Genomic DNA, 27838 nt, shown 5'->3' with positions numbered 1-27838 from the left:
CTTTGGGTGGCGACCACTTCCGTTGTTGTCGTGACCTCGAGTCACCCCGCCCGACGCGCTCGGTGCCCATGCGAACTACCATATCCGATCTCTCTCCGCCGGTCGTCTATGCGAACTATCACAACCAATCGCGCCGGCCGTTGTAAATGCTAGTGCGGCTAGACCCCACTCGCTGCGGAGTGACGTCACCTTCCGGGCTGTCGCAAGCGCCAACGACGGCGCTTGGGGCGTCGGCTCGCCCTAGAAAACACCGCGCGTCCATCCGTCAACATCGGTCGCGATAGGGCGGCGAAGCGACCTCCAAACGCGGCCACATCGGCGACAACCGTGAGGTGAGCGATGCGAGGAGGGGATGGCGGACGCGAGACGCCAAGGGGGGTGGTGGGTTGAGGCCTAATGGTGCCCGCAGCTAAGGTCGCAAGTTGTCAGCGTTTTAGCACTGTTATGATGTTGACATTACGATGTTGACACTCGTGTACTTCGGTGGTGGAATCGTTCGTAGCATATTCTAGGATGATCGTATCCGAGCAGCAGAGGTCGCAACCGGGTACCCGATACCCGTACCCTACCTGATACCCGGCTATCCGTACCCGGCCGGGTACGGGGGTACCCGTTTGCGACCCTGGTGCGGCCGGGTACGGGTAAGGAATCAAAACCCGTTTGCGACCTCTGCCGAGCAGTGTGTGACTCGAGGAGATGGAGCGATGGAATCGCTTCGTGCCTCTGTATTTGGTGGGTTACATCCCAGGATCAGAGGGGGTGTCTGCAGCCATCGGGGGCATTGGGGGGGGACCTTCGTCCAGCAGTTAATTGCTGATGATGATTGTGGTGGTGGTGTCAATCCACTGCTAGATGAGGGCCTCCCCGTGGGTTGCTTAACCAAGTCTCACGCTGGTCGCAGTGTGGGTTTTAAAGGCGGGGAGTTGACACGAACTACAATTTATGTTTTTGCTGCTCTCTGCTGATCCCCTACCCACACTGATTCGCAGCCTGTAACTATCTGCGCAGATTTCGACATCTGACTCGCCTTCTTTGTAGGGCTGAGGTTTGATGTAGACGAGGGGTGGGGAACCTTTTTTCTGCCAAGGGCCATTTGGATATTTATACCATCATTCGCGGGCCATGCAATGATTTTGTATACGTCTTTGGGGTTCTCCTTTTACAATTCATCGAGACCAACTTACGTCCCAATTTTTTTTTCTTAATTCTGGCTTTAGCTCGGCATTGTTTGGTTTAGACTGCACTAACATTGGTTGGAAACGTGACCATGCGTCACCACACTGATCGGTGTGGGTTGGTGAAAGAATGCAGTACCTATTTTATTGGCCTTATTAATGCCTTTTATAATTTCCATTAATAAATAATTAAATATTGCTTTAAGAGTAATTGCAACAGTTAAGTACTTGGTTACCACTAACAGCAGAGTGGTAACAAAGTAATGTTAATCATAAATAATCCGAACTTAAGTTGAACTGAAACTAAAGCCAGTGACAGAGACAACCTGTCATGTATTACAATAAACAAGTCCAGCATGCAGATGCGTCTATATGCTCACTTATTATATAGGGGGACCCCACTACAATACCTTAATAGGGATAAATTAGAGAACTCGGTTTTGTAATTCAAAGCCTTGACATCTCTCCAATCTAGCTCATCACACTTATTGAGTCAACACTTTCTGGATACAATTGCCCAACATAGACGGTGCGATTTGTTTACATCATTCAATGATAATTGAGAAAAAAACTAAGTGGGTAATTGTAAACGAGTGCAGTGTCTACTTAAATGGATCACCTTGGTGAAACTGCATTATGATATAACCACGATTACTTTAGTACATAGAAAATATATATTAGTCCATGACATTGTTGCAAATGGTGGGCAACCTGCAAGACCGCATGCGGTCCATGGAGTTTCCCATTGTGGCCTAGTATATTTAGGCTTATGTGCGTGCACGAGCACGATTTAAAGTTTGCAGCCCATGTGGCTGTTCATGTGGCCCACAAGCTAGTCTAGGTTGCTCATTGCTGCCTTATTGGCTTAGCAGACTAATAATATCGAACATCTTTTAAGAAAGCAAACTGGACCTGTTTTGACATTTTGCATCTCATCACAGGTTTCAATTTGAGACTCCAGAAGGTTGAAACCAGCTGACTGAAGTTTGCCTATGAGAAGTTTTACTGTACTTGTTAACCAGCGGAACAAAAGAGAGATGCAAATCAAAAGTCTGTATTCAGTGGTCTTGTGTTTAAGGACAAAATGGGTAGGTGTATAATGTGTTTACATTTTGTATTTAAACTAACGAGAGACCTTTCTAATTTTATTTTTAGAATGACTCTTCATCTTCAAAAGATGCTTATTCCCATGCTATTTTGCATTCTTCTTGGAGCTCTACATGTCACTGCACAAGGTAAAAGGTTTTGTTGCCGTTCTAGTCATTCAATTGTATTTTGTGCATATATAAAATAGACAGCATGGAACATCTTGGCCAATTAATGTACGAACAAAGTTGAGGTCTCTATTTGTTTCCTGTACTAGGGTGTGGCCTGATTGGAAATAGCTAAAATTGTAGCAATTTTTACAATTTATAATCATTTACAGCCCCTTTGTTAATCCACGGTGAGATGGTCATGCCATGTTGGTCATGGAGATTGTTTGACCATACTTCACTATTACGGTCTGTGTGGGTTGGTGAAGGGGATGCCCGGGACTAGTAAAGATGTCACTCGCCATGTGGCTAGGAATCCTAATCAGGTCATCACTACGTTTGAAGCACAGTGCTCCATCCCAATGAGCCCCCGCTCAACTAAAAAACCTCAATAATGTTTCAACACTGAAGAGCTTTCCTTGAGAAGTCCGATTTTATAGACCATTTTGTGTGAATACGGTGCCGATAATTGCTACGTGTTTTAGTGTGGAAAACAAGACTATATATTTTAATGAGTATTTCAGGTAATAAACTGGTTTCAACATTCATCTGAGAGTCTCCTGAAGGAATGTGTAGACTTTGGGTCAGTTATGTATTTATTGTGGGTGGTGGCTCTGTGTAAGTTCAGTGTAAGTGTGCATATATGTATGATCCTGGTGAGTACATTCAGATCTATTTGTAATAATCCGGTTAGATATTGGTGTGGCAGAGTGCTTGGTTAAGAATTTAATTCATGACCATCTCATTTGTGAGTTTACTGCACATCCATAACTTCAGTTTTGATAAAATAAATACCACATTGGTGCTATGCAGATGTTGTGGGTTCGAATTAGGTGCACACACACGCAGCTTGGAGGCAACACTATTTATTAAACGGTAAGTAACATAACGCTGTACATGAGGTGGTGACCACCTTCCTCAACTCACTAACACTCTGGAACGCGACACAGACTGGACCAGGCAGGCAACAGCCTGCCTGGCCCAGGACGACGACCCATGATGTCTTCACTTCGGAGTACAGTACAACAGCCTCGCTCTGCGTTCACACCACGCTTATATCTGCTTTGGCGTGGCTGGCTCCGCCCCGGCGTGGCTGGCTCTTTTCAGGCCACGCCTCCCTTCCCAGGACACGCCTCACTTCCCCCACCTCTGGGAAGGTCCGGATCCCTTCACCACGTGACCCCCCAGGCACCCCCTTGGGGCCCCCAGCCTTCGTACGGGCCGACACAGTAGTGACCGTTCTATGTCACTACATCACCCCCCCCCTGTATAAACACACAGCCGTCCCCGGCTGTAACACAACTGTAAAACATCGAAAAGGTGTGCCTCCGAACCAGCAACATCAATAAATGACCGGCGACCGATAAGAAATACAATCACGTAATATATACAGAATCGACGAGGGTAAAAGGGAACCGCATAGAAAACGGGGAATTAACAACGAATATACATGAAAACTGGCTAACCCACTTACGCTCCAGCACAGCCCCCCCCGTGAGAATCAAGCATGTGTAGTGGTGGTGTTGACGTGCGCCGACTGTGACAGTGATGGATCACGGGGCGGCGCGAGGTGCGGGGTTGGGCACGCGTTGTGGGCGTGGTGTGGACGCGCGCGCCGGGAGTGACAGATGACGGGGCGGCGCGGCGTGGGTGCTGAGGCACGCTGAGATGTGGGAAAACAGGATCGTAGCCAGCGCCCAGTGATTGGTCGAATAGGATGGGTGCTCGCAGCGACGTCCGCAGGTGGGGTATAAAGGGGGACGCGCGAGAGCACTCGGGGAGAGTTACCCAGTTGAAGACCAGAAGACGGAGCTGAAGACCTAGTGCCCCGAGACCCCTAGTCCCGCCGTCCTTGTAGGGACCGGGGCCCTGTGTGGCTCGGAGGCGAGACTGTGGGACCCGGGGTCCGACGCCCACGTGGGTCGGGCTGGGGACCCACAGTCAAGACGGATACCCCGGGCAGGGAGTGTCCCGAGTAGCTCAGTGGGCGTTAGTCGCCAGGGTAGCTAAGTGGGTGTTGGTCACCCGAGTAGCTCAGGGGCGTTAGTCGCCGAGTAGCTAAGTGGGTGTTGGTCACCCGAGTAGCTCAGTGGGCGTTAGTCGCCGAGTAGCTAAGTGGGTGTTGGTCACCCGAGTAGCTCAGTGGGCGTTAGTCGCCAGGGTAGCTAAGTGGGTGTTTGTCACCCGAGATACTAAGTGGGTGTTTGTCACCCGAGATACTAAGTGGGTGTTTGTCACCCGAGATACTAAGTGGGTGTTTGTCACCCGAGATACAAAGTAGGTGTTAGTCACCTGTGAACGAGTTTGGTAAAATAAAGAGTGTGTTACCCGTGAAGTCGTCTCCCGCCGAGTTACTACATTACACATGCACTGACATGTGAGTGTGGCCATTGGAACGACGGCGTAGGCAATGAGCAAGGAGTCTGAGAGGCATGTAGAGCAGCCAGTCTTCAACGAGTCCATGTGGCCGGGCCTGGGGAACCAGAAGCGGCCCAAAGGGCATGGCCCCTCCCCCCAGGAGTCAGAACAGGAGGAGCTGGAGTAGCTGACGCATGCTCCACTCCCCCCCCAGTCCATAGCCGGTCGGCATAACCGGTGACTCCAAGGTGCCAGGTAGATACTGCCTCCTGTGACGAGAACCAAACCCTCCTGAGGCATCACTCAACGAACACTCGCCTCCGCTCTTCGGACATGACAGTCACCCGTTAGCACCCCCCCCCGCCTTTTCGACGTGGCGTCACAACCAGTAGCACGCGTCGGCCATATCGAGGGGGGGAATTTCCATGTTACCACCCCACTTCTGACACCAAATGTTGTGGGTTCGAATTAGGTGCACACACACGCAGCTTGGAGGCAACACTATTTATTAAACGGTAAGTAACATAACGCTGTACATGAGGTGGTGACCACCTTCCTCAACTCACTAACACTCTGGAACGTGACACAGACTGGACCAGGCAGGCAACGGCCTGCCTGGCTCAGGACGACGACCCATGATGTCTTCACTTCGGAGTACAGTACAACAGCCTCGCTCTGCGTTCACACCACGCTTATATCTGCTTTGGCGTGGCTGGCTCCGCCCCGGCGTGGCTGGCTCTCTTCAGGCCACGCCTCCCTTCCCAGGACACGCCTCACTTCCCCCACCTCTGGGAAGGTCCGGATCCCTTCACCACGTGACCCCCCAGGCACCCCCTTGGGGCCCCCAGCCTTCGTACGGGCCGACACAGTAGTGACCGTTCTATATCACTACACAGAGACCACCTGCAATGTGAACATGACTCATTATGAATGTGTCTCATGGCGCTACACTGTCTCATGCTAATAATATAATCACGTTTCAGAATGTGCACCCTTGTAAGTTGCACTGATTTTTAGCTATGAAACTGTGGAGTGGCCAAAGTATTGGCAGTTGCTGTTTTAAATTAATTGATTAATTGTGATGTTGATGCATACATTTAATAGTGTGTTTGTTTCATCAGATGGATGTGGACCACCACCAAGAGTAAACAATGGACGACCGGTTTCGACGAATACATTTTTTCCTGTGACTGAATTTGTGCAGTACAAGTGCAATTCTGGTTATTCTCCATCAAAAAACTCATCATTACGTCTGACGTGCGTGGCCAATGGGACTTGGGAAGAGCTAAACTATTGGTGCGAGCGTAAGTATTGTTCATTTTACCTTGACATCGCGGGCGACCCTTTGCTGGTCTACTTTACCACACCAGGAGGATTTCAGTGCAACCATGGATTAATGAATAAGGCCCAGCATCGAGGAGCATAAGCTACGTGGAGCTTAATCCCCAAAACAGAATGGTTAGACGTTTTGTATGAGCTACAGATTAACACTGATTATACAAAAGCAGCAGGAGTCATGGGAGTGCATGAAGCAGTGGCATGGATTGGTTGTATTTGCTGATGAACACATATGAAAGCAAAGCATGATAGTGCTTATATGTTGCATACTGAATGATTACTTTTTGGAATGTGTGGATTAAAAGGGTGCATCAGCAAATTGGAAGTAAAGCCGGAATCAAAACGAGTAAATATTTTGTTCCAAAAACGGTATCATTTGTTTATTTTATAGCTTGTGAAGTTTGCATTACCCCATAATCACTTTGGTGTAAATGGTCTGCTTGGAACTTCACAACACAACCACATCGATTCATGGGGATTGCTATGAAGCATGTGTATTATTCTTGCTTAATACGAGTTCTTTTATAATTACAGGTAAGCAATGTTCTCCAAAACCTATTGACCAAGGCTCTTACACTGGCGGCACCTTTTTCGGAGATACCGTTACGTATACGTGTGATGTTGGGTGAGTATTATACTTTTTGCAGCACATTTGCTTTGCCTTGGTTATCTTATTGACTATCCCATTTTCATGATTTTTATTTAAAAAAATTTGTTCTAAAAAGTTGCCTGTTGAACTGGTACCTTAGATTCTGGGTTCGAATCCAGGCAGCCGGCTGTGATTATACTACTCTACGTGTAGTGAGTTAGTTGTTAGTCACAGACCGATCACCAATAACTTTGCATAAAACCATAACTAAATATGCTTCCACACTTCATTTTGGTAGAATTCGGCTCCCAGAATAAAAAATATAAATTTTACTGTAGTGTCTAGTCTCACTCTCAGTAGCAGAGCGAATGGAAAAGTACACCACCACCCCCAACTGTGTCGACCAGGGGACAATTGAAGTAATATGCATTCCCGTGAACCGTTTTCTAACACGGAGGGTTACATTGCTCTGTGAGAGATCTGAATGGATACTTCATTCCATTACATGATACATCAAATTTTAGCTACTGTGCAGTTTACTGCTAGACAGCCAGTTTATATTTATTCTCATGTCCATATCCATTTTCCCAGTATGTTACCCCCAGCTTCACACACTACCATCACCATTACCACACGCTGTTTTTTAGCTTTCACATTTCAGTTTCAACCCCACGCGTTGTTAGCCTACACATTTCTAATTTACTGCCCCCCGTAGCATAACAAAATGCGGCTTAATCCTAGCTTGCTTATCTACTTCCACCATTTACATCACAAAGCCTCAGTCTCGCCTCAAGTCGTTGCCTCCCAGTACACCCCCGGTGCCTCATCTTTGCCTCTCAGCCCACACCCCGCCCCCACACCCACCATGGCCCTCCCCTCATCCCCCCCCCCGCGACTATATAATTCCTTGTCACAGCCATCTCTGAGACACACTGAAGCGGTTGTGTTTTTGCTACATTGTCCCCACCTGAAGAAGGACGCTTGTGTTGCGCCCGAAACGTCATTATTTAATTTAATTTGAGTTGTTTTCATTCTATTTAATTTCATTTATTTCAAATTTTTTTACCTACGTGACTTTACCGAAAAAAACAAAGAGTATGAATCCTTGCAGTCACGAAAACTTCAAATCTAGAAAGAATTGTGATAAGTTTGGGAAATTATATCAAAAGAAAATTGTTCTGAGGCATAAAAATTTGTGAACAGGATGTACATCATTTGCGGCCTGGAGCATGGTTTCCTGTTTTGTTGTTCTGCAGGTATGAGCTCACAGGAAAAACATACCAACTTACATGCATGGCTGATGGGACTTGGAATCCAGTGGATCCACCAGATTGCCAGCGTATGTGATACCATTTACAGCTGTTTTATGTTCACCCGTGCATTTGTACTTAAGATGGCTGTTATTACAGTCTAATCCAAAGGCATGTAAGTGTAATTTTACTTGGTTGTAAAAAATAAACTGTTTTAGGAGAAGTCTTGTATAATGTTTGAGGCAAGTAGCAATTAGTTTAAAGTGTTTTGGTGAATGTAGCATCCTAAAAGATACGAAACGAGCAGCATCTTCTTTTAAGCTGGGAATAGCATTCTGCCATCCTTATTTATCAACAGATTAATTGCACCCATTTTGTATGTATTCCCTTTGCATCTTACACCATATTAGCAAGAACTCAGAAATTAAGCAATGTAGGCCTCCAATTTGTATTCAAATAATATCTTTCACCTGCCACAAGGATTGGAAATTAAGTCCATGCTGTAATTTACTTTCGGTCGCGTTAACTTCGGTGTTAATGCTTTTTATGTAACCTTTGAGTTTAATAAATTAACCCATGACCTTTAAAAAATCATGTTTATTTATTCTGCTCTGATACAAAAATCCTAGCCTGTTTCATTGAAAATTGAATAAGCAATTGTTTTGTCTGCAACGTTCACATCAATTTCTTGTTTTTGTTCACAGCTGTCTCGTGTCCTGAGATAGATGCTACTGAGAAATTGGTGTTTCAGCTGTCACTCCAATATCAATACCAATCAAGGGTTACTTATAGTTGTGAGGCTGGCTTCTCACTTATAGGAAACTCATTTCAGGACTGCTTGGAGAGTGGCACATGGTCTGCATCCAAGCCCATCTGTAAAGGTATGGGACCACATGGCCGCCTTGCCTCATTCACTGGCTAGAAAGCATCTACAGTTACATGGATTAGAATATAGGCTGGTAAATAACCAGGAAGAGTTTAGTTTTTAATGCATTTGAAATGTAACAATGTTTTTGTTATCCTTCGTCACATTTAAGTCAACATACAAAATCATGGTGGTGGAAAGCCACATATGAGACTCCTTTTCCCATACTCTGCTTTAGCAAACGTACTCTTCCCGACCAATGCAAGTCTCTCTAGCTTTGGAGCATCGTGCTTCACTGAGTTTTTCCTTGCACCCATCGGGTTAGTTCGATAAATAGCTTCTGTGGTGCCTTTTCTATATGTATTCATGGGAGTGGTGGCATAGTAGATAGTACACAGCGCAACATTCCTTACCACCGAAGTTTGATTCTATCCATGAAGCGCCACTATATGAAACTATCTTGTCTCCCCTAGGTCAACATGGCTAAAAATGAGTGATATAGTAAATACTAAGCATCTATGGTCGTGACCACATCACTCCCTCGAGTGCCATACTGCCAATAATAGGTGCATACTAAGAGTTATTGTCCCAGGTGTCTGGTGAAAAGTACAGTTTATTTCGTGTGCTCATGTATTTGTATTATTTGTGTGTGTGCGCGTGTATGCTTTCTTTAAAAGATGTTAAGTGCACGACACCTCAATGGGACATCAACCACGGCCAAGCGATGAGTGAACGTAAAGAAGTATATAAGTACAAAGATATTGTGAGATACCAATGTTTAGCAAACTATCGGGCTGAACCAAGTGAAATCCAGTGCACCGAGAACAACGAGTGGTCTGCCACGGTCAACTGTGTCTGTAAGTACTTGTGCTCATTTTGAGTAGAACAGTCACATTTCTTCCTTTATTTCTCCACAATACAACAGTTGTCATGTTACACGTGTTATTGCACAGGTGTGTGATTGGTTGATGAATTTGTTAGAACAGAGCTTTTTTAATAATAAACAATTTAGAGTGCGCAAATATTTCCCGAATCGGACGCATTGTTGCATTGAGAGAACTCGGGAGTTGCCAGGACAGGGCTCAAAGTTCCTCACATGCCAACCTTGAACAGTTTGGCATGTGAGGTTTGCCTTCTGCACATGTGCAGTGGAAGAGTCCCAGATGGTGGGTACAATGGACAGAGAATTATTATTAGTTATGTTAGTTTACTAAAGTCAATCAAGTGAGAAGTGTGTAGAGGTATGGCAGGGGAAACCTTGAAAGAGCTCAGTGTCACAAAAGCAATTTTATACTGTATCCATGATGTCACCAGTGCAAAATTTGAGTGAAGCCATATGGCCACACCTAATGCCAAGGACCGCACGTGACGAGTTGTTTTGGAGCTACTATAGTTTGTTGAGGTGTACTTCTGATGTCCTGAGGTAAGGATGGCGTTGCAGTAATTTAAGCGAGTGTGTACAATCCTAAAATAAGAGTTTGCTGTGGGAAAATTGGGCGAATGTGCCCTAGGCCCCTGAGGTGGTGGTGGCAATGTCTTTATTGTGTTGAAGATGTGGTTGTCGAGTGATAATGTAGAGTTAAAGGTGATGCTGTTGCCTGGTGCTAGAAAAATAACTATAGGTTTGTTGGCGTTTAATAGGAGGTGGTTTGACCAAAACCAGTGTTGTAAGGTTGAGCTACAATTTGCAAGGTACAGTGGGCTTCAAGTGAATATTAGAGTGGAGTATAATTGAGTGTCCTTGGCATAGGTATCGTGGTTTGTGCCATGACTGTCAATGAGGCGACCAACTGGGGAGATGAAGATTTAAAAATAAAGGATCCAGGACCGATCCCAGAGAAGGAGACACCTGCAGTGGATATGATGACAGGTTGAGGACTTGTGAAACTTGGTATAAGACCTTCAGTCCAAGATATTAGGTGACCCACTGTATAGTTGTGCCCCGAAATCGGATTCTAAGCATTCAATTAAAATATTGTAGGCCAACTATCGACTCTGGTTCCATCATTGCTCTAAAGGCTATGATGTCAGTGGTCTTGACAAAAGCAGTCTCGATAGAAAGTGGGCTGGGTGGTAGACAGAAGGGGACAGAAATTGGGGGATGAAGTAATGTAATTCTGAAAAGGGTGAGGCACTGCAGGAGTTTGGAGATGGTTGATAATTTGGTAATAGAGCGTTAGTTTGCAGTGTCCTCGGTCAGAGCTCGGTTACTTTAGGAGAAGTGGCAATTTTGCCGGTGTAAGTGATAGAAGTAATAGACTCACTAGTCGGCAGCATTAGCAACATATGAAATTACATTTATTCTATAGTTTAGAATAAGGTTGAGAACCTTGGTGTAACGGGTGGGAGGGGGCAGAGTATAGAATAACGGGCGAGATAAGAAATGGCTGGGGATTGATCATAACAGACTAAAAGAGATTCCCTGGAGGTGATGCTGGTATTCTCCTTAAAAATGTATAGAATTTTTAAGAGTGATTAAAGACTCGCCCAGGTGATTGCGCCACGTCGTCTAGTGATTGTGATGGAGAAGGGCATTTAGCATGGATCAGAGTCAACGCGGATGGTTTTCTGCAAAATGTATGCATTCATTTATGTATGATGCGCGTGAGGCCATGTTGAGCTTGTTGGTAACTTGACTGGGTAAGACGGTATGTTATGCATCTAGTATCAAGTCCAGAGTGCAAGTAGATCGTTTTCAGTTGGTGTCTGCTGTGCTTTGATGCAGTAGCTGCTGCCTAGACTTACCACTTGTCATGAGTGTCATGAGAGAAATGGGTGCTGCAGGGTTTTAACGGATGCTAACATGTCATTGACGTGTCTGCGGCTGAGGTGAAGTCGATTGACGCTGATTGTGGTGTCGGATGTTGAATCAAAAGCGGTGGAGGATGTTGGTAGCTTCTCTTCAATGTGATGTCGCCTCTGCAACGAGGGAGACATAAGTGATACACTCCACTGCTCCTGGTGCAATTGTCTGGCTTGGCCACCTGAATGTGAAATTAGAGTTATTGCTCTGCATCTACATCGGCAGCCATTCGTAACAAGAAGAATGTGGTGTAGTTCAAGCAATCAGAAATGAGAGTAATTGGGGATTTTCTAGAGCGCTTGGACAACTATGAGGTGGATATATTTTCCTCTCAAACCACGTTTCTGCCAATACCCACACTTGCTGCTTTCACCTTTTCTATATTTACAAAATTGGTCCCCTCATCCTCATTGCAGCTAAATGCCCGATTCACTCCCTCGTTTAAACTCTCCTTGACTACTATTTTTCTGACTTTCTACCTACACCTTCACTCTCCAACGTACAAAATGCCGCGGCCCGGATGATTTTTAGCAGTTGTAAAGAAAATTCGTTTTCAATCTAGATAAAAAATTGCATACTACCAGTGGCTTCCTTATATCGGAAGGAGGAGCGTTTTAGACGGCCGCAGAAACGCATCTGAAAGCGCTGCAAGGATGACTGGAGTTTCCTTGATGGTTTATGCTCCTTTATAAGATTAAGAGACTGGGAATTATAAGTGATTTGAGTTGACATTTGTAATTGGGCTCAACTATTAGGTCCAGTGTGCTGTCAACCCGTATTTGACACGCGAGTTGGTCCGTCATTAACCATTAGTTGATTGTAGGAGGTAAGGATATCGCCAAGCTGATAATTGAACTCCACAAACGAGGAGCCGGGGAAATTAAGGTCACTGGTGTCAATAAAGCCGTGATCACTGCTGAGAACGGAGGTCTAGAAGGCTGGAAAGCTCGGTCAGGAAAATGTCTTTTACTTTCTTGTAGGCAGTACAGAATACGTAGTGAGTGATGATTGGAACCAGGGACTAAACGAGCAGACTATAACTCTAGTCTAGTGTGCTAGTCTTTTGTTTAGCTGTAATGAAATCTTGAAATGTGCCTTTTGTTCACACCTCGTGATTCTTAGCACTCAACTTCTATATCCACCCTGGCAGCATAACTGATGGATCCAGAGCTGTGGTTTGTAACAGGCAGGAGGGTGTTTTGATCATACTTCACCATGCTGGTCAGTGTAGTAGGTTGGTGAAGATGCCCAATATGGGAACACAACACCACTCATGCGAGGTGTAATCATACTCGAGTGTATTTCATCGTTAATGACAATAACCACTGCCATAGCTACACATATTACTCTGCTTACAGTGGGCTATAAGCACAATTACAACACGTATTTGAAATAAATGTTATTGTTCAGTGAGCTGAATATATTTAAAATATGAGATTGGAGAAACAACAACATAAAGATAAATACTGAAAGTACTCACCATCTCAGGTTTGCTGAAATTGTGATTACTTTGACCACGCAATCTTTGGAGAGACACAACTGGAAAACAAAATCGTTTGCTATGTCTAGGGTATAGCAAACATGGCTCAAAATAATGAAATAGAGATGAGCAAAAACAGAATGGAGCGCTTTTTGAAACAAACTAGAATTATAATGAAAAGCGGCATACTAGTGTGCCTTAAGAATATGTTCAATCCGTACATATTTTCTGCCTTGACAAATTCACCAAAACGGACTGACAAAGAACGTGGAACAATAGCTGAACATATGAGTTAAACGTGATTGCCATAAGTAGTGCATTTAAAATGTACATCACTGTGTGATGGTCTCAACCTGCATGGGAAAAAAAGACCTTCCCCGCCGTGTATTAGAGCGCTGGCTTTAATGGGTCAATCATAGGAAACCTATTTTTACGTACAGAGCTGAAGTTGACATTGAGGACTTAAAATATCAACAGGAGGTAGAGCCAGGAGTGGAAGAAAGGCCAGAAATAAAGTATGAACCGTTTTCTCTGCTGCAGTTACTGGCTGCCGCAGCCCTCCGCTGATTGGCAATGGTGACGTGGTGCAACCGAAGTCGAAGTATGCCATCGGTGACTTGGTGTCCTACAAATGTCGCGAAGGCTATCGGTTAGAGGGCAGTGAAACGGCTACTTGTAGGGAAAAAGATCAGTGGACACAGCCTCCAACGTGTGCATGTAAGTAAACGACAGGAGTGAACTCTTATTAGGGATGAGTTTCGGGTTAAGAAATTTAAACTAAAAATGTTTAAAGGACTTTTTCAGATATTTTATTTTTGAATCGGTACATTATATATAACAACCGTGCCATATGAGAAACCTGCGCTAACCTGAAACCTGAATCCAAAATATTGTAACTGGGCCAGATTAAAATAAATCGGAAATCCATCCCTATCAATGATGAACTCCATGTCTATTCATCAGGTAATACATCTAATTGCAAAGAATTGAAAGTTTTTGCGCGAGTTTTGTTACTCCATTAAATTTGCAGTGATCTTGCTAAACTGACAATGTTTGAGCTGAAAATGATAGCTCCCTATTTTAACAAACCCAGAGTGGATTCTGGGATGATGAGTTCAATTGCATCAAAGTCCAATGTGCACCGATATACAGTAAGCCATTAATATTCTTGATTTTTATAATTGCTTTTGCACATTAGCCACACATCTGCAAATTGGTTCTTTCGGTAAAGTGACTTTACCGAAAGAACCAAGAAGATGAATCCCTGCAGTCACGAAAGCTTTAAATAGTAATTTATCCATTGATATTTGCACTTTTAAATGTTTATGTTCATAATTATTAAAGGTAACTTAAAATTAGATTTGATCTAGATTAGAAGACTGCAGGAATCCATACTCTCTGGTTCCTTCGGTAAAGTCACGTGGGTAGAAAATAAAAATAAATCACGACGTTTCGGGCGCAACACAAGCGTCCGTCATCAGCGCTAGGGAGAGAGAGAGAGAGAACGCGAAGCCGGGGGGGGGGGATGGGCGGGGCTGGAAGTGGGAGGCTGGGGAAGCTGGGGCTGCGGATATGATGGCAACAACCATAAAGACCATAAGTTAAATACTAATCCTATAGTGTTTTCATTAATATATAAACATTGTTTATATATTTACATTTGAACTATATATATTTATGCCCCTAAACCTATTTTCCTCAAAAGCTTTGAGTATGAATATTGGTGAATTTAATATTCATGCCATTCTCCAGAAACGTCACCCACGCAATATTAAGGGTTCACTGTACCAAGATCACAAAGCTCTCATTCGAGTTTATATATTGAAACATTGGCTTCTGTTTGAGAAGAAATCTTGATGCTCACCAAAACATGACCATACATGTCACCTAAGATTGCAACAACGTAGCTAAGCACTGTGATATTTCTCAAGGAGGATCTGATTATTTGGAATGCTCCGATTCCCTTTTGCATTTTTACTATTTATATTTCCACGTGCCATGCAGCGGTCACATGTGGCCCTCCAGCCACAGTCACCTATGGGAAAATAAAGGAACAAGCGAAGACTCTGTATGCATATGGAGACAAAGTGTCATACATGTGCGATGACACTTATCATCTGGTGGGAAATGGTGAAATTTCTTGCCAAAACAATGGGCAGTGGTCACCTTCACCTCGCTGTGTGTGTAAGTATTTATGGTGGCCAGGAACATATGTATGGTTGGCTGTGTAGCACATTTTACCTGGTCCATAAACCTACCTGCTCCATTGCTCTCCCAATCACATTGCGCTGCAGCAGCAGCTTTGATCAAAGCAAGCGTGGGCTCTACCTCGCGGTGTGTCCCGTCCTCCGCTTTACTCAAATGCTCAAGAATCCAATTGTGTTATTGCGTGAGAAAGTTGCATTTCGTAATGAGCATTGTTCATTGCTTATCTCGAATTGCTGAACTTGTAATTTTTACATCGAGTTGAGCTGCACAGACTGCAACAATGCGTTCCTTTTCAAGTTTGTTTAGGCACTCTTAACAAAATAACAAGAATTGAGTTGCTGTGTGTACATATCAATAGGTGTATAGAATCTTTGAGGTTTTTTTTACGTTTTTTTCAACGTGAACCCACTTCATGTGCACAGTATTAACAGGTACTTGGTGAATTCTGTCGGACATTAGAATGATAAAATGTGGAGTGGACACCTACGAGCTATCTGCCCATGGATCGTGATGATGATGAATGAATGACGCTGATGTATGAGAAACAATTTTCGCCGTTTACATGTTTTGGGGAGATTCTGTGTGTTCATGTGGATTTTTTCTCCATGGAATGTTTTGTAAAAAATATCCAAATGTTTTCGTTTTACACAGTAAGAACAACATCTCTTCCGCGCACGGAAGTTTCGCCTCAGTGTAAGAAACTTCACATTTTCTGGGTTTCACGGATTCTGGATTCATATTAGTGTTGTTGTGATATAATTTTGCACGATATGATATCAGATGTGACGATTATCGCGATATCTGTTTCCCATAATTTTGTAATTATATTTCACATGATTGTATTGTTTTTTAATCTTTCTGTACTTCCAGTATGAATAAAAATTACTTACGTTCTTCAACTGCAGATCCTTCAACTTAAGGCTTTCAGAAGTCATTACGCATTGCGACTTTAATATCTGCAGTGTACAGTTCTTTAGAATTGTGAACTCGGACCCATATATTTAAAGAGGGTCTTTGCCTAAATCATGTGGGTTCACCAGCATATATTCAAGCAAGCCTGCCTCTGCTGATGAGACTGACAAAGCGCATCCAGAGTTGTTATTGTATTGAATCGATGCATTATTCACTCCCTGAAGGCTGTCAGGCCGATGGGTTGTGTAAGTTTTATCTTATACTTTAAAGAAACAGATGTATGAAGGAGATTTATTATATAGATTTATACGTGTATTGCCTGCTTATCTATAATGCAGACGCTGTCAGTTACAAGTAAACTAATTAAACAATTACATGAAATGTGAAAATGATTACTTATAATCCCCATTCTCTCTTATGGCTATTCACGACTAATTATTGAGTTTATTTCATACATTTTGTTGGGAAATATAATACGTAATACATTTAAATTTAGCAACAATAATCATATACAGTAACAATATTTGGCAAAACGTATGATACATTTATCGTAAATCATATATTGTATATTACATCGTATTTCCTTATCCGCAGCAGCCCTAATTTACTCCACCAATGAATGATGTTTCTGTGCTTATTTTAGCAATGGGACATCCACGAGAGACAAATCTAATCTGAAATTGAGCCTCGCTTCCAAATTCCATTGCTGGAGTCTACATATTTTATTGCATCGGTATACTATATTACAGTCCACTTAATTAAAAGTTTTGAAATCGTGCCTTCTATATTAGAAGAACTCTCAGTGCTTATCCTAAGATTTGCAGTACCACAATGGGGCTTTACTTGTGACAGCAGGTTAAAATAACACATTACAAGGAGGGTGCCTTATCTGGAGTAAACCATTTCAGGTTAGGCTTCGCACAAATACTTTCAGCTCATTGCATTATCACTGTTTTTATGTTTTCAGGTTCGTGTGATCGACCCCCTGGGATTGAAGACAGAGAAGGACATGACAAAGACAAGCCTACATATGTCTGTGGATATAGATTCTCGTACAAGTGCAGGACATGTTACTTTCCAGTTAACTCTGAAATTACTTGCCAACAGAACAAGCAGTGGTCACATTCGCCTGACTGTGCGTGTAAGTATATGCGGTGGCCCGGAACATGATGTATATCACATTTCAGCCTTGTCCAAAAGCCTGCCCGGATGCATCTCTCCACTCTCTTGTGCTGATATTGTGCTCCAGCAGCTGTGAGAAAAGCGAGTGTGGGCTGTTCCTTGCAAGCACCATGATATCTGTTTTTAACTCTCACCTTGTTAACAACCATGACAACTGCCTTAGTCTCAGATTATAGTAAGCATTTTAGGCTTTCAGCGGTGGATTGGTCATGGCTTATTTGATATACGGCATAAAGTATTCTGTTGTATTTGAATTGCGTGCATAAAAATATTGCAGTGCTTTTGAACTGTATATTTGATGTGTCCCCAACATTACACTTGTATTGGGTGGGAGGTGCTGTCAAGAGGTGTGCTCATATGCTCGCTCTGCAACAAACAGACACTGGCTACTGGCAGCACAAATGGGGCTTCTAATTCGGCCTACAGATTTGGATTTGGTGAATTCTATGAAAGTTGCAAATATGGATTCAGATTCATCCCATTATATTATTTGCACGGTGGCGAGATGTTATCTTCCTCACCTGATTTGCAGGAGGTCGTCGGTTCGATCCCGACCCTGACGCATTTATATTTGCAGTTTGCATGTCCATGACGCATGTATATTTGGAGTTTTCATGTTCTCCCTGTCATTTTGTGGATTTTTCTCCGGGTCCTCCGGTTTTTCCTTCCACATTTAGAAACTTGCCTTTAGAGTATTTGGCCGCTATAAATTTCCACATGATGAGGCACTTTATTGAGCCACGATTTGTGGCCAGGTTTCTGAAAAATATGAATATAGCTCAGTGGGCTTTACCTGGTATAAAAAAAAAAACTTGCTAAAAATATTTCATCACCCTCTGACATATATACCCACATGGTGCGCACGCCTCAAATCCACCACGACCTTTTGGAATTAATCTTGATGACACTCCCAACCTGCATTTCTTCATGGTTGTCAGTAGATGACTGATACAGCAAGTAGGGTTTTTGACCTCTGGATAATTTTACACTCTAAAATCCTGCTTGAAGGGCTTGTTACTCAACAAGGCTTTCCAGAGTAAATAGTATTCTTGTTACGTGGGTGTGTTGCCTTATACGTGACGGCATAACACCACCCTATGGGAGAAACCCAGATTTATTCCCTATCAAATGATTTTCAGGTTGATCTGGGTGATGGAATTAATATTCACCAGTCCATATGACTTCCACCTGTACCCTCAAAATTAGCTTGAGGAAAGTCACTATGCATCAGCGAAAGAAGTGAACATTCTTAATTTAGGAGCTTTCGTGACTGCAGGAATTATTCTTTGGTTCTTTTCGGTTAAGTCACGTCTAAAAATTAAAATAACATATTACGACGTTTCGATTGCAACACAAGCAATCATCATCAGGTATAAAAGAAATAGCAACAAAAAATCTAACTAGAAAACTATAGACAGACATACAAGCAGACAGACATCACAACGGCACACAGAGAGAGGACACACATCGGCACAAAGAGAGGGGTTGTCTCTATGACGGTCCCTTAAATATAGAGAGGGGGGGCGAGAACGGAGAGAGGGAGGGGGCAGAGAGAATTAGCATATCAATGAGTGTACGCCAACGTACTGCTGCTGCAAGTAAGATGACAATGTGGAACGCGCACGCAAAATTGAAAACTAGGAGACAGGCACACGAAAATTAAATAACCCAGCAAAATATCGAAATGTGATGTAATACAACACAGAGAGTCGGTTAACACACAATTAACGCATAGCCTGGTTGATTACGTGTTTCAAAATTTGCTAAGTTAGAATTTTAAGTGTGAAAATTCCAAAGAGAGGACACAGGCAGAGAGAACAAATAGCCAGAAAGAAAAAGGATAAGCTTAAAACTTCCCCGTAGAAGTGGTTCAATCTTAATTGTCACATTCACTGCGTTGAGGAAGCTTCCAAAAGAAGTCTTATGGCTGGATGGATGAGTAGGCTGACCTCTGCACAAAGTGCACTGAAGTTCATGTAGGTATGTAGAATATGGTTATATGATATAAAATGTGTCTGGAGAAATATCGCTCTTTTTGTATGACAGGACAACAACGTTGGGATAACCCAAGAGTATGAATGGGGAATAGTATTTTATTTACTACAAATAGGCCCTGACTGGAGTGTCCTTTGAATACATTTGCCATCAAGTAAGAGAACCCTGTATTTTCCCTGAGCATTTTTTTTTTCAATCTTTTAAAACGGTTATAAAATGTGCATGAGTCGTACATGTTCCTTTAGCACGCTCTCATGGGTGCCAGGCACAGTCTTGTCATAGATTTATTAAAATATATACGCAGAAAGTATAAATGATTGAGTTCTATATAATGCGAATAACTGTCCATTTTTGTGCTGTTTTCTTTACAGTTGGAGCTACTTGCGTTGTTATCCCTGGTAAGTAATTTAATAATTAACACCACAAAACAAACAGCAGTGCAATCAAACAAGAGCTGATTAAAAAAAATTGATGTAAATTTTTAACAATATTTGAGCCGCAAGGAGAGAATGTGATCGAAAGTTTTTTGCACGGAAAAGCATGTTGTATAGATGTTCATGGACACCATTATATGTACAGACACTTTAGTGCAGAGGGAACCATTGTTTTTCTATAGTTCTAGACATTTTTGCATACATTTTACTTATACAGGTATCCCTCGATATATGAAAGGGATGTAAAAAAAAACGCATAAAGCGGAATTTCGTTAATAGGATTTGGCTTTTCCCTTAAATTTAATACTGAAAATTCGGGATGTGTTTTGGACAGTCATTCCAACTCTACTCCTAATCTAAACATACACACCTGTATCACTATACACAATCCAAAAATAATAAATACAATCAATATTACAACGATTCAATAATAATTAATTTAAAACTAAAATTCTAAACTTTCAGGGAACTCTGCAAAATATCCGCATGTCGGAATGCCTGTAAAAGTGATGTGGGGGTGTGACTGTTGCACTGCGGCGAGACCATGACGCTGTCGCGGATGGATGATGCAGCCTCCTGGGTGCTTCTTCTTTGATGATCTCATGGCGCGTGCCGTGTGAAATAACATTTGGTTAATCAAAAAGTATCCGTAATTTGTCAATTGCGTTTACGCGAAAATTCGTAAGTCGATTGTTCGTAAATCGACGGATACATTGACTCTGGTAATCCTGTTCCATTTGTCCAACCATCCCTCTTATATTGTACTTGGCTAACATTTTCAGTTGAAGTCCTATTCAAACCGATTACCACTTGGATATGGTGTAGTACGCTTCTGTGCTGCCATGTCTATCTATGCTCTCCACCTTCACCAATGTGCACTAGCCACCCTGATGAAGTTTGATCACTTAACTCCCTCGACCTTCACAGTGGGGACTGATGAAGAGCTGTACCGGTACCACTTAGATAAGCTTCTCCAACAGTGGTTGGGTTGTCAGTAGATATTGACCAATATAAGATCTACGGCTTTCAACTTAAATAAAAACAGAATAAACATTTAAATAACGTAGAAAAAAAAATCGACCAATAACCACGCGGCCACATGAATGAGCTGAACACATTCTGTCACTGCGTACACATTGGTGCACACGCACACAAGCTGCTCGTAACGTGCCGGGAACATGACCAGAAACCCAAGTGGTTGTCTAGTTTGGGGGGGGGGGGTGGTTTCTTCAGATAAAAACAAATATAAAAGCTGTTTATCATTTTAATGTTGTGGTTTGTTTTTCAGTTATTATTATTGTAGCCCTCATTGGTGCGATTGTTGCATTTGCATTCTACAAGAAAATTGCGTGTTTTGCACCAAGTGGAAGCAAAACCATGTAAGTACAAAATTATACCATTCTCATTTTTTTTGCTGTACTTGACTGTTGATTAAAGCTTCATCTTTTAAATGTAAATTACCCCTTAAGCAAAAACAATCATCTCATTTGGTTTACATTAACCTCAATAAAAAAGGACAGACTCTGAATTTACTCACTAATACTATTATTTTAAAAGGCGTAAATCACATAGCCATCCCTTGCCATGTGGGTAGCTATAGTTACGTTCTCTGGAAATATGATGTGACCCACACTGTGAAACGTCTCTTACAAGTTATCCTGTGCGTTGGAAGTTATGCAACATATTCTCAAGGAATTTCCCAAAATATAATTTAGTATGGCTTTTGTGTAGCAGTGGTTTGCACATTGTCCCATGAACCGAGCAACCCAAGATCACATTTTGTCCACTGGCGATCTTGGCCTTTGACCAAATGACACTGATTGATTGGCAAGGTGAGGTACAGTTAAACAACCCCCATGATTGACATGGCATTTGGAGGCTTTAAGCCAGCATATATACAAAGTGGTGTGCATTAATATTGCATTATTGGTTTTAATATTTGTTGCCAGGCTAGTGGAGGTGGCTGGTATGCAACTCAGGAGATTAACCAAACAACCTTTTTATCCTGTCACGACCACCCTTTTACTTATCCTTATTGGTCTCGTGGCATTTCACATTGCCCTGATGGCATTGTGCTTCCTTGGAGGTTCATGGGTCCCAGTTGAGAGTGGTGCAGAGCCTGACATTGCCATTAACGCAACAGAACGTATAGTTTACTCTGAGAAGATTTGGCCAGCCGGCACTGTATTTGCAATGCTTCACATATAACCAGAAGGTCACGAGTTTAATGCCTGGTCAGGAGTAGAATCGCCTTGTTCTATACATTTTGATAAAAGAGTACCGTGTGAGAAGTCATCTTTTGTTATGAAATGGAGATGCCCATCTCCCCTAAATGAGTGTTAACATTTCCACCATTGTCTCATGACTGATTGTGGAAATGAGTGCCTCCCTACACTCTTCACTTGGAGGTGCTTTGATTTTTATGACACGCTTTTTATTAACTCACTCTGTTGTTGTATTCTCAAATCTTCTAACTCAATTTTAACCCACTTCCCAGTGTGGTATCGACTGCAAACTTGGTATACTTATGTCATACTGATGACACCACTATATTCTATCATAAAAATAAAAATAAATATATTTAAAACATTATTTTTTATATGTTATGTTTCGGCTTTGCTCTAATTGTCCACGGTAAACTGACGTTGGCTGTCAATCACCACGGTCCCTTCCGTTTATAGCAAGCTTTGGAGCCACTTCCTGGAGTCGTAGAGTTCTTCCATTGCTAGTACGGTACATTTCATTAAAGCGTGTTTAAAAAAAAGTTTTTTTAAATATTACTTATTATGGAGGCGGAGAGAGAGAATGGGAACTTATAGCTGTAGCAGTGATTTATGGAGTTGTTTCCTTCTCACATGGATATTTCCCTCTTAGCTTAATTGCTGTTTATTTGTGACTCAGAAATGAACCTAGGAAGAATGAAAACGAAATCCCTCTTAATGATCCTATGTCGTTGAAGCCAAACGATGCGTGAGAGGTCACACGGAGCATGCAGGTAACCGCCGAGTGCGTTGTGTTAGAGCAGGAGTTGAAAACCCACGGCTTATGGGGCCTTTAACTTTACACCAGAAACATCTCACGAGCATTTGAGGTCTACCATTTAGAAACGGCCCACAAACAATATCCGTCACTAAGCGTTTGAGCCACACCTGTCGAGAACTAGAGCAAAATGTACATATATATCGGAACTGGCAAAACTGTGATGTAATTTTCGTGTCCTTAGTCACTTGTCATTTCAAGGGCCTCCAACACACCGGTGTGTGCTGTACTCGTGACGAATTGGCATGTTCTGTTTACGTGACAACCCTTACTAGTTGGCTGTGTCGGGTGGTGGCGGGTTTTAACGACACATTTATATATTCACGCTACCTAACCCAAAAAAGCTCTTCTAGTTTCTGTTATTGTTATGAATGCATGTGACTATGCGTGTGATCTTTATGAACGGTTGCAAATTGTTAATCTCTCTGCCCAATTTAAACTGAGAATCATACTGATTGTAATGAGGAATTACTATAAATATTTAATTTTGACATTTTTATATTGAAGGGTTAGATTAAAGGATTATTAATATTAAATTTGCTTGAAATCTTAATTTCATTATTGAAGTGACTTATGTGGGTTTGCACTTATAATTCTACAGTATTGTAAGTGGACATTTCTTTGCGGAGGCATGCAATTAAGATTGGTATAGGTGAAAATGTATTCAAATTAATAAAGAGTTATGATAAAACACATGTAAAGAAAGACATTAAATGTAAGAAATTGGTCTTTTATTCTGACAATGCATGGCAGGATGCAGATGTTAATGTTATAATGTTGATATACGTAAAAGAAAAACGATTGAAACCAAGCAATGCCCAGTGAAATATTCACTTGAGAGGATGGTGAAGTCTGGGAAACATGAATGTGTGTTAATTGCATGGTGAAGCCCATTACATTATTGGCAATCATTTCATGCATTAACGATCAAATAAGCCGAGGCTTAAGGAATGTTCGTGTGAAATTAGGCTGCTGGGTAGCCCAGCAAGACCCCGCGATGGTCACTTTGCTCATTGACCACATACCAAGCACACTGCCTGCTGTAAAGGTAAACTTGTCTAGAAAATAAGCCTGTCCCTGTACAATTACAATCACCCTGCCTTGCAAAGAGGACAATAGCTATCAATTGGCTTAATCTAATGGGAATTTATATTATTGCCGTATTTTCAACAATTATTTTTCTGGGTTTTTTTGTCTTTGTGAATGAGCAATAACATTTATTTTGTAATACATGTGTTTTAATATTTAAATCGTGTACTGTTTGCACGTGTATTGCCTCTTCTCAATCCAACAGATGAATGCGTGTTCTGAAAAAAACATCTTCTACAGATCTGGAATGAAGACCTTTGTATAGTAAAGAAAATGAATATTAATATAAGGACTGAATAGGGTTCTTATTTTTCACATTGGTCTTATTTAATGTTATTTGTTCAGCAGATGTAAGCGGAACTTGTGGATACAAATCTTGCCTTCTAAATGATTTTAGCACTGAAAGCCTTATTTAATCAGTATTGTAAAATAAAACCAACTTTATTTGGTAAAGGTAATTTAAGAATGCACTTGTCCATAAATAATGTAATTTTTTGACTGCTAAAGCTGCTTGTGATGCGCCCATTTCTTTAAAAGTAAAAAATAGAATTTTCTAAAATGTGGTGAATTGGAGAGCATTTCCATTGTTACCAGCACCATATAGTATTTAATTGAAGCACCTTTTATAATCGCTCTAAATAACTGTTGTGTTGCTTTGGGCCTTTACAAAACAACCCCCCCTCTGCTTTGCCCATCACGACCATCAACCTGGCATTGCATTGTCTTGTTGGCGCAAGCTTCTACGCCAATTATTATTACCTGGTGCCAGCTTTATCCATTGGAAAACCCTTACCCACCCTGGCATGGGAACATCCCACCCAACCGGCACATACGCGTGTGCCAGTTTGAATTCAGATTCTGGGACCAGCACGCATTTGTTTATGCAATGATGCATTCGATAAACATTGGCAAGATTTTGGTGTCTGCTCGGCCGCTTTTTTTTTTAAGCCAAAGAAATGTGTTTCGGATTTTTAGTTGTTGATGATGATGCCGCCAGTCTACTTAAACCCTTACTCCCACCTTCAGATAAAAATAAAACGCTTCTGGAAAAAGCATTGGCGAGTTATGGAGGGACGAATCCCATGTTACATTTGACCACAACAGTTACCTGACTTGAAATGCACAGGAGCGGTTTGAACGATGACTCGCTGTAATTAGGCGTGGAACTCGTGCCTGATTGGAACTTGGTTTAGACCAAGGGATCATTGGAAAAAGAAAGTAAATTAGGTTCAGTAGATGTCAATAAATGTGTGCAATTAAAATACATTTTGCTGGAAATTGTATCATTTCTGAGAAATTGGCCCTGATCTTGTATATATCCTTAGCTCTTACAATCTTAATAAAACAATGTTTGTATTTCCATTCTGTAACCTTAGCTTTGTGCCTAAAGCGAGTAGGAACTCATTCCCAATCCTTATATAAACACATTTGTATTGCATCTTAACCACCACAAATCACCGTAATTTCTGAGGATGTAAGTTTCCAAAACATAATAATGAATTCTGTAAAAATTTAATAATTACAACGTCCTTTTTGAAAGCCGAACAGCATGTGAGGGTTGTTTGAGTAACAGTTATCACCACTAGTGGTGCATGTTAATGCTGCAATGTACGACCTGCTTGCAGTCCCGACTGTGGTATTTGCTTAAGTGATTTTGGACATGTATAATAAGTATTCTGCTTTTCCTATGTTGCCAGTCGTATTATATATAAGAAAAATCAAGTTTCATTACAGTGAGTATTCCCTCTTGTTTTCCATCCTTGATGTAGATTTAGAGCAATCACTCCCAATGCGCTGTTGGCATGTCGGTTGGCCTTGCGCGCATGGCTGTTTGCCTCTCCATCAGTACTTTTGCACAGTTCTGGTGAGATAAACAACCTTTGCTGACGATGCCAATGGCCACAAACACTTATCCAAATACAAGATTACAGCAAATACGTAATTACTTTTTTAATTTAAATGTTATGAATCTAATTAGAAAGCCCTTTCACCGTTGAGCCAATCCAATGGATATTTTCTTTGTCAAGCTGTGTATTGAGCATTTATTTTCTCTTGCTTTTACCACACACGATCGAGGTAATCATGCCTCATGTTCGCACTTTGTATTTTGTTTGCCTTTACATCTTCTGACTCCGGTTGAACACATTATGATGGATCAGTGCCGACAATTTGGTCCCGGGCTCCTCCAAACACCAATGATGTTTGGTTTGATCTCCAGGTGGCTGATTAATTATATAAAGAAATGCTCAACATGCAGCCTACCTCAGCAAACCACACTTATAAATGACAAGCACGTTATCTGCGACAAGACGTTCAAACAACGTCCTTTATAAATGCTTTTGCAAGCGGGTTTTACCGTCTTAATTTTAACGGCTAATATTAGTGGTTTGTGCAGACTTAAATTACCAAATGTCTCTATACTCCCAAATTACTTCATTTGGAAAGGTGGAAATCGTCATACCCACCTCCGTCTCCCAACCCCAAAAATAACATTTTTGGTGCCACAGGAGTTAAATGGATTCTGCGTTTCCCTGACAGGTCACTCTGCTTCTCTCCAAACATTTTCTTCCAGCTGTGCAAAAAAACCAATGGAATAGCATTCACAAAGACTGTAAATAAAAATTAATTGCTTTGGGATACTTTTTTTTATTACGTGAAATCGTACGATTTCATCACAATTGTAGGACGTGTGATTATAGTGCGCAATGTTTCATGACTGCTATCTGTGTGTGTTTATAATGTGGCTATTGCACCGGGTCTTGTGGTGTTGAAATGTCGTGCTTGCGTGTGATGACTGTAAATGGTGGTTTGCCTGTAGAGGAAATGTGATCTGTTTGGCACAAGCCAGACATTTGAGTGGATACAGTGAAACCACTAAATTGCTTTGTATAGAATTGGTAAAGTTGGAATCTGGTAATTGATTTGTTTAAAATGTAACCTACTGAGCACTGTAGTTGTAGCACTATATTAAGATGGCTTGTAATCATAGGCAGATGAATGATTGTATTGACATGTTGCTCGATTTTTTTCGATGTTTGGCTGCTGTTTTACTTACGAGAACGCAAGTTAGTTTTTCAGAGTTAGCTATAATGGTATCGGCACTGAAATGAAAGTTAAGATTTGGACCTGTGCTTAGATTCAGACTTGGGTCCCTATACATATTCCCCTCTTAATTCTGCTTGGATATATGTGCAGTAAGGTTATTCAAATTCATTTCTAAGACAGTCCTGATCACAAATCAGGTGATAATAGTGTCTATATTATGAACTTTTTAAAGGCATTTATTTTATAAAGGAAATGATGGATACTCAAAGTAAAATAAATAAGTGACAACTTGCCTACAAGGGGCGATATGAAGGGTATAATAAACAAATCTTGTTTCAATAGACATCGGAGAAAATGCCTTTGAAAATTAATAAGAGTCCATCTAAATTAAAAACAAAGAACTGCATGTAAACTGAGAACGGTTCCAACAAATTGTGAATGCGTAGATTTGCAGTGAAGCTCGTGATGATGGGGTTTTTGGGTCTAAGCACAGTGTTGAAAGGTGACGTTTGGGCGCTGTTTGCGAGTGCTTGTGTGTTGAACCTGTTGAGCTTTTATAATAAATACTGCCGAAGTTGGGGCCTCAATTGCTGGCGGTTTCTGGTGGTTTTCATGACCTAAATCCATAAAACACTGGCAATAAATACATTTGTTTAGTGATAATTGCTAACAGCACAATACTTTGGAGAAGACGTACCATAGGTTTTGCTGCCTGCCTTTGCATGGACAGCATTAACGACATCACGTGATATCTGTCGTCCGTTGCCTTGCTCTGCTTGTGTTAAGTTTGTATTAAAGTGACGCTTACACGTGGCATTCCTGA

The 27838-nt window shown here is 41.8% G+C and overlaps 1 protein-coding gene across 3 annotated transcripts; it reads left to right on the top strand.

Annotated features, from left to right (window-relative positions):
• LOC144934752 (C4b-binding protein-like) lies at window positions 1–27831 on the top strand. Of its 3 annotated transcripts, XM_078860862.1 has the most exons (15): window positions 1–332; window positions 2331–2410; window positions 5908–6090; window positions 6659–6749; window positions 7970–8052; window positions 8668–8844; window positions 9506–9685; window positions 13652–13828; window positions 15116–15295; window positions 15971–16012; window positions 17199–17372; window positions 19780–19806; window positions 21131–21221; window positions 22744–22837; window positions 24176–27831. In XM_078860862.1, the coding sequence occupies exons 2-14, from the start codon at window positions 2332–2334 to the stop codon at window positions 22814–22816; spliced, it is 1557 nt and encodes a 518-aa protein (XP_078716988.1). In that variant the 5' UTR covers window positions 1–332; window position 2331; the 3' UTR covers window positions 22817–22837; window positions 24176–27831. The 3 variants fall into 3 exon arrangements, with proteins under 3 accessions (XP_078716988.1, XP_078716989.1, XP_078716990.1); XM_078860863.1 differs by lacking the exon at window positions 22744–22837; XM_078860864.1 differs by lacking the exon at window positions 15116–15295 and having other exon boundaries at window positions 2–332.
• Window positions 27832–27838: the final 7 nt, after the last annotated feature.

Source organism: Lampetra fluviatilis, chromosome 11 (assembly GCF_964198595.1).
Source record: "Lampetra fluviatilis chromosome 11, kcLamFluv1.1, whole genome shotgun sequence".
NCBI classification, from domain to species: domain Eukaryota; kingdom Metazoa; phylum Chordata; class Hyperoartia; order Petromyzontiformes; family Petromyzontidae; genus Lampetra; species Lampetra fluviatilis.
The sequence above is the reverse complement of the archived record's forward strand: the minus strand, read 5'-3'. Positions and strand labels throughout refer to the sequence as shown.

Coding starts and splice junctions, on each gene's coding strand:
- LOC144934752 (XM_078860862.1), top strand. CDS start 2,332: ATGACTCTTCATCTTCAAAAGATGCTTATTCCCATGCTATTTTGCATT. Junction 6,750..7,969: donor ACGTATACGTGTGATGTTGG/GTGAGTATTATA, acceptor GTTGTTCTGCAG/GTATGAGCTCACAGGAAAAA. Junction 15,296..15,970: donor ACCTTCACCTCGCTGTGTGT/GTAAGTATTTAT, acceptor CGTTTTACACAG/TAAGAACAACATCTCTTCCG.